The sequence below is a fragment of the Topomyia yanbarensis genome, chromosome 2 (assembly GCF_030247195.1).
Source record: "Topomyia yanbarensis strain Yona2022 chromosome 2, ASM3024719v1, whole genome shotgun sequence".
Taxonomy (NCBI): Eukaryota; Metazoa; Arthropoda; class Insecta; order Diptera; family Culicidae; genus Topomyia; species Topomyia yanbarensis.
This window is the reverse complement of record NC_080671.1, coordinates 13,600,927-13,608,808: the sequence shown is the minus strand read 5'-3', so window position 1 is coordinate 13,608,808 and position 7,882 is coordinate 13,600,927. Positions and strand designations below refer to the sequence as shown.

The following is a 7,882-nucleotide window of genomic DNA, read 5'->3' as shown; positions in this document are numbered from 1 at the left end:
AGTTTTTTGCGCAGAAATAATTTGCTTTTGTTCTGTATCAAGAAAAAGCAATTGAGAAATTCGATGTCGTATCAGTAATTTATCTTAATACGTCTTCCAAATTTTGAAATGGTCTCCCATGGGTCACTTATCATGAATCTGACTCAAAATTTAGTGTAGTTTAAGATATATGGGCGTCATCTTGCACATTTTTGCGCAGTTGTTTTATTCATGTTTTTGAAAATACCCATATGGAGACGTCCTGCAGCTCATAAATCTTCTTCTTGGTTGCCCAAACAACATCATATTACTTTAAAAATTATTGAGTTTTACTAGTTTTGTCAACCATTTCAGGTAATAACCAGTAACCCACCTTAATTTCTTTATGAATTTCTGATCCAGCTCGATTTGTCTTTATATTTTTACCAATTTCGTTGGAAATACATCAAACATTACGAAGACTGACGATTTCCATTTCCAGTTTACATTATGAAATAAATGTCAATATATTCTAAGCTAAGTGTTCCTATTAATATAACATCCATTAATAGCCCCAAACTCTGGGCTTATAAAGGGTTAACGTAGTGCAAAAACTGTTTTTTTTTCGTTTTCAAAGATTACCGCTTTTTGAAGCTATCTCAGTAGAACCTTAACGACCTTAACGTAACCAATTAGAATACATTAAGCTTGACTAATAAATATTGTTTGATGTTTCTTACCATTTATTATCAAATGCACCGATTCAATTCGTGGCGTCAAAACCCACTGAGAAGTCCAAAAAATTGTTTCAAAATCGTTCAACACGGGTCCAACGATGGACGTTCGTTGAACGGTTATTTGGACGATTTCCAAATTGGTCCAACGAACGTCCTTCATTGGACGATTTTGAAACCAACCGTTCTTAGAGGGAATGATTATTAGGCGCGTTTCCAATGAAACGTAAAATAATATAATTTATACCATCAAACAAATTTTGAGGCCCACTGTGTACCGTTGAATGTATTGCGCGAATTGGAGAATTGAGCAAATGTACTAGATTAGCATAACTCTTTCCGCGAGAATGAAAACAATATGAGCAAGTACTACATGGACGAATCAGAAAAAAATAATACAATATTGCAGTCTCGTTCGTATTCCGTCATCAAATGTAAACATTAGCGAAAATAGGAATTACAGCTAACAGAGGAATAAAATGGTCAATCTTGGTCAGTATTTTGTGCTAGTTTTAGGACGCCATGTCTAAATTTAAATTGTTTTGTAGTTGCTCCGTTATCAATGTCACAGATGGCATTCAGACGGCTGTGGGCCTACGAAGACGAGCCACGACTGAACCGGCAAGCACGTCAGCGAATGATGGATCGCAGAGACTATTTGTCCGGACTCAAGTGGGTTTGGGCTTGCAATGGAGAAGTCCCGCCTGATGCAGTGACTGTCGGAGATTCTGCCGAGGACCAGAAATGTTACATTGGACGGGCGCATCATCAAGGGTCGGTTACGCCTGGACAGATTATCCCTCACCGAAAAGCTTGCTGCATTCCTTGGGGGGGAGACCAACATGAACAGAACATCTACGAAGTGCTCTGTACTACAGGCAGGTTTGTACCCATTTCGGAGAAAAGCACAGAAGCTCTTCTCCGCGCAAGTTCGGCCGGTGTGTCCGAGGATGGAGAACCACTGTTCATTGGACGGGTCCTGCATGAGGGAAAGTTTATATGCGGAAAGGTTCAACGATCTCACGGAGTTTGCTACGTTTCACACGAGGGTGGAGAAGTTGGATTTAGCGAATATCAGGTGTTTGTGGTTGATTCACCAGAGCTGCTAGATTGTCACTACTGGGTTAGTGCCGATGATAACCAGATTCCAAAAAATGCTTTCATTACCGAATCAAATGAAAGCGGGAACATTTATGTCGGTCGAGCAGGACATCGGGCATCTTGCACACCTGGGGCTATGAATCCAGCGACCCAAAAATGTCACATTGCTTGGGGATCCGATGAACATAGAAAGAGCAAATTTGAATACTTGTGCAACTGCAAAGGAAAGTTCGTGAAAACACAGGAAAACTACATTCCAGTTGGAGCCATCCGTGGAGGATACTCGGAGTTTGGAGAACCACTGTTCATAGGACGTGTGCAAATCGGCAATCAGTTTATCGTCGGAAAGGTGCAGCCGTCGCACAAGGTGTGCTATGTTCCGTATCGTGGTAAGGAGGTAGCCTACAAGGAATTTGAGATATTGGTCCTAGAGTAGTATTACATTATTTAAAGAGATAGGAAAAATTTCATGTGATACTTATAGTCACTGCATGTTAAAATAAAAAATATATTAGCAACGACATACAACACTATTGAATTAAATGTCTGATTTTAAACCATTACTCCAACGAATTTCCGATAACACTCAATAATCAGACATACATCTGAAGGTAACAAAGTATGCGTATTTAGGTAATTTCATACTAACATGACCACTAGGGTGGGACAAAAAATAGATTCCAGCTCCGAGCAACTTTTTAGGTACCATTTGGGTCCTAGAACAACTTTGCAAATTCTCAGCTCGATCGGTGAAACTATATTTTTGCGCCCACTGTTTAAAGTTTACATGGGATTTTGTATGGGAAAGTTAACTTTTACAAAATAATTCCTCCAGGAGCCGCCCATTACTTCCTAAAAATAAATCGTTATGTGGTTTGTATAGGAAATTTAACAAAGAAACAAAGTCTCGAAAACCACGAAACGATCTGATGCTTGAGGAAAAAGTTATTAAGCAGAAACCGATTGATGCTCTGACGATTGATAAAATATTCATTTTTTCCAGCACCACTGCTATTGGTTGTCCAATTATACGCAATTTTGTTTTAATCCTCTCTTAACGTATCTAAATCGTTTATCTATACTATTTGGCAACTTCGCAAGGTTTTGAGGGATAAATTGAGGCTTCTTTTGTACATAATAAGAGAAAGTTAAAAATTTTGTATATAATTAGACCGTCAGAAGCAGTGATGCTATGAAAACTGAAATTTTCATCAATCTTCAGGGCATTAATCGGTTTTTGCTTAATAACATTTTCCACAAGCATCAGATCGTTTTGCAGTCTTCTAGACTTTGTTTCCTTGACAAATTTCCTATTAAAATCAGACATCTGTTTATTTTTAGGAGATAACGGGCGACTCTTGGAAGAATTAATTTGCAAAAGACAATTTTCCCATACGAAATCCCATGTAAACTTTAAACCGTGGGCGCAAAAATATAGTTTCACCGATCGAGCTAAAAATTTGCAGAGTTGTTCTGGGAGCTAAATGGGACCCAAAAAGTTACTCGGAGCCAAATTTTATTTTTTTCATATAACCATGTCCCACTCTAATGACCACACTGAGAGTGAGAAGAAAAGCACAAGCTCAGTTAGTCGTCATCATTCAAATAATAAACATCCGAACAACACCCAACACATCATTAGTCATCAACGACCGTCAACATGGTTCAGTACGGTAGGATATCTGAATAAAATCATCTCTATATTTTACCGAAATTGATTGAAGATTTTAATTTCAAGCATCTCTTTACAACGACTATGTCCCGTATCAATCGGAGAGACCATTTAAGCTCGACAACAGGACATTTCTGCGACGCTGGGACGAACTAAATGGCATGAAATGGATTCCTGCATCTAATGGTGAAATACCACCCGGTGCCATTCAAGCTGGACGTGTCGGAAAACACAAACTGTACGTTGGACGAGCGGAGATAATGACTTCCATCGCCCCTGGAGCGGTAATTGCGGAAAAGAAGGCCTGCCTTGTACCGTGGGGAGGAAAATGCCACAAAAGGCAGAAGTATGAAGTCCTATGTACACCCGGACATTTTGTTCCAGTTAAAAGTAGCAACACACTGCTTCGGGGCACTCCCGGTGGTATCAGTGAACAAGGTGAACCGCTGTATATCGGCCGAATGCAACACGAAGGAAAATTAATCAACGGGAAAATACAGAGGTCTTACTTTTGGTGCTATTTGCCATACAAGGGCAAGGAAGTGGAAGGGCAAATATTTGAAAGTGAGATTTTTGTAAAAGCGTAAAAGTTTGAATGTGGCCTGTACCAATCAAAAGCAAAATGTGATTTTTATCTTTATGGTAGCAAGATGCTTGAAAATTTAACATACAATCTTTAATTATACAGGGTGTTTGGTTCATGGTTAAGAATCTCTCGGGGGTGATAGACTGCCATATTTGGAGAAAACACATACCATCAAATCTCAACCGTTACAGAGTTATTGAACTTTTTGTGTAAAAAACTTATTTGTCTTAAAATACCTCTAACTTTAAAAGTATACTTTGTATTTTAAATATTTCAGTTCCATTCGAAAGGTGAAAAAATTTCCTATTGGATGGTGTTCTCATATCTTTTAAGTAATTAGTTTTATTTACCTTTTAGCTGTAAAGTAGTTAAAAGTTTGTGTTTTTGAGGAGGTTTTTGCTAATTTTCTCGAAATAATGAAGTATGATTATAGCAATATCCATGATCCAAAAGTTGGGGTTTAGGACAATTCATAATTTGTTCTTGGACGTCATATTTCTATCTCTTCTCATTTCTTTGTAATTTCATTACTATACTTTTCCTGTAACCGACTTGCAAGTGCTTAAAAGACTCTAATCTAAAAAATATGCTTTATATCGTTATTTACAAGATTTAATTGGAAAGCTGAGAAAATGTCCTATCAGTGTATGTACAAATATCTTTTAGTTAAGTGTACTAAATGATTTTTTACTAACGAAATAACTCAAAATTTGTGTTTTTTGGAGTTTTTTAATTATTCTAATTATTAATCAACAAAATTTATCGTTACTATTGTTCATTTGATGCCCCTTAATGTTCTCTATAACTTTTTATTTGTCACTTTGTCTATATCTCTTTCAATTTTGCTGCTATTTAATAGTTAACACAGCATGAGCTCGCCACAAATGTAGTGGGTTCGAAATCGTTATTTTTGCATATGAAACGATGTGATAAAAACGATTTTGCGTCGAAACCAAAAGAGATAATTGAATGGAGTCAATGAAAGAACTGTAGAACTTGCTGAGATGCATTATTTCCATGATAATAATGGTGATGTTTATTATTTACTATTTAAAGAAAATTAACGAAAATGCATATAATAGCACTAACTTTAAACTAATTTACTTTTAAAAGAATACTAAATTCACTTAACTGAAAGGTATTAATACATTTTTCACTGTAGAATTTTCCTAGTTTTCGAATAAAAAGAAAAAAAGTACAATAAGTGCCATAATTTTTCAATTAGAGGTGGTACTAGTGAAAATGAGATAAAAATATCCAAGTTGAATAACCAAAAATCGTGAAAATAAGAAAAGGTAAGTGTATCATGTCAAAGAACGAATTAAGCAGCTCATCAACACTAACAATCTGAATTATTAAAATGATGAGGTTAACTATTAGGATTTTCAATAAATGAACGAAAAATCGTTTAAAATTGTTTAATTTTCAATAAATTACTTTGAAAAGGCTACTTAAACTCATTAGCTAAAACATGTGGGGGCATCACTCAATGCGAAATTTTCTCACCTTTCGAATGGAACTAAAACATTTAAAATACAAAGTATACTTTTAAAGTTAGAGGTATTTTAAGCCAAATAAGTTTTTTACACAAAAAGTTCAATAACTCTGTAACGGTTGAGATTTGATGGTATGTATAGAACAATTTTTTTCTCCAAATATGGCAGTCTATTACCACCCGAGAGATTCTTTACCATGAACCAAACACCCTGTATTCCATCGTTCTATTTTGTATGCCGAAACGCCATATTATACGTACGTTAATAGGTCGTTTGCTGCCTGGTAGAAACTATATGAGCAGATCGAGGAGCAGATCACATTTAGTATTCAGCATATTTCTTAAACTAAACCAACCCTCTGTGATCCTAAATGTGACAGGGTAGGCGATAACGTATTTCATGCTTGTAAGCACCGTTTTGTTGCTGATCCACTGAACAAACAGTATAGTATCGTTGCCTTTAGCAGCGCAATGAAAGGAGTGAGCCGAAGAAAATAAAAGTGCCCCTACTATGGGAAAAGAACATTTAGACGTATACACCATTATTGCGAGATTCGAGCGAAAGTGAATACGAGATTCGAGCGAAAGTGATTCGTATTCTTGATTACGGCAGCAGAATTAAATAGGCTTACTCTTCGTTCGAACCTCTTTCGGACGAATCTCGCATTCTCCGTAAACAACAATAACGGCCAATTTCTTCACTGGGTGAAAACCGGTTTTTGCTGAAACCGAGTTTTCGGGTTGCTGGTGACTTATTAGCCGAAAACTGGTTTTCAACGAAAACTGGTTTTCATCCAAGTGAAGAAATTGGCCGTAAGGGTGATAGTCCATGAGATGTAGCAGTTTCAAAAAGTGAAAATATAGCCTAATCTCGAGGAGGGAACCTACATACTCCAGGAAGTAACCTACAAACAAGTACACCACATTCGTAATTGTCAATAGATACTACAATGATAGTTCTATAGGTGTTTTGCTTACAATAATTAATGTGATATATAATATACATTCGCTGTTAAGTGATTTTTCTATGGAAAATTTTTCAATCTACTTATCAAGTGTAGCAGGTACCCAAAAGGGTTAATTATCGTTCACACTATAAACAGAGCTAGTCGTTGCAATCGATGGTTGCATCGATTTTTATCGGAAATTACTTATAATACTGTCATAATTTTCCAATATTAGAACAAAGTTTCAATAGCCTACCGATCGCCAGCATCTATAGTTTAACTTGCCTTTTCGTTTACTGGGATCATTTGACTGAAATACTAACAGTGCCTGGCGGCAGTCATGGGTATAGGGATCTTTAGGGGTGTGCGGGTTACAGCATTTTCTGATGCAGATTAGTACTGTGAGTTAATATCTCAATCCTTTTTCTATTTCTAAGCTCGAAACTTTTGAAAAAAATATTTTTTAGTTTGTTTCCTTCTAGGGCAATAATACAACCAAACCCATGCGACATGCACGACTTTATAGGTTGCCTCATCAGATCTACCATAGTTTGCAGATAAAGCTTTGGATTGCAAGCTGCTAGCGGATTGCAAAAGTGTCAGTTCATGCTGTGTAGGGTGCTGTCCCGGTTAACAGTAAGGTGAACGAGATATTTGCAGATGCGTCATTTAGTGGGACAACTGTCAGTTTGTTGGCTAAATTCAATTTGGCTTTTTTAAATTTAAAAGTCAGAAAAGAATAATTAAGGTTTAAAAATAATATGAGTGTACTCGTAAGGACACTATCAATAAATATGAAAAACTGATGCAATTTTTCCAAATCAAAGATCCCTATTGCCACCGGAGGATGCGAGCTGACATGTAACGCAGCAGCTATACCTATGACGTCAAAACATAAACCGGCATTTTTTCTATTTTTCGTCTATATACGACAAAATGTTAATTACTGATTTCATTCTGATTTGGGTCATTAAATGAAGAACAAAATTCTTTTTTTTTTTTGGTTTCATAAACCGATAGAGCTCAACTTCCCAAATATAATAAATGTTCAACCTTTAAAACTTCAGAATAATTTTTAATCTGATTTCTAAGAAAATGTGAACACGTTCTCGTTTGACACTATCGATCTTCCTTGACAGTAAATTTAGCCACATGGGGTAGCATTTGTGACAGTTATCCCAGCGAAAAGATAGAGATCAAGGTAGTGCCAAAACAAGGAAGGGTTGCTGAAAAACTATTTTTTTCGTTCACATCGAGGGGTGACTAAATGCATTGGTAACTGGCGATTGATGACTCGAACACTTTTTCCTTTGAAAATTTCACAGAGTTTCAGGTCGTGTCGTTGGTAGTGCAATGTGGGCGTGATAATTCAATGTTATCAAAGAATTT

At 36.5% G+C, this 7,882-nt stretch overlaps 2 protein-coding genes across 2 annotated transcripts; both read left to right on the top strand.

Annotated features, from left to right (window-relative positions):
• Positions 1-1,049: 1,049 nt before the first annotated feature.
• Positions 1,050-2,370, top strand: LOC131681388 (uncharacterized). The gene is made up of 2 exons (XM_058962142.1): positions 1,050-1,184; positions 1,241-2,370. The coding sequence occupies exons 1-2, from the start codon at positions 1,172-1,174 to the stop codon at positions 2,227-2,229; spliced, it is 1,002 nt and encodes a 333-aa protein (XP_058818125.1). The 5' UTR covers positions 1,050-1,171; the 3' UTR covers positions 2,230-2,370.
• A 964-nt stretch (positions 2,371-3,334) lies between these two features.
• LOC131681392 (uncharacterized) lies at positions 3,335-4,680 on the top strand. The gene is made up of 2 exons (XM_058962150.1): positions 3,335-3,466; positions 3,532-4,680. The coding sequence occupies exons 1-2, from the start codon at positions 3,454-3,456 to the stop codon at positions 4,050-4,052; spliced, it is 534 nt and encodes a 177-aa protein (XP_058818133.1). The 5' UTR covers positions 3,335-3,453; the 3' UTR covers positions 4,053-4,680.
• The last annotated feature ends 3,202 nt before the right edge of the window (positions 4,681-7,882 follow it).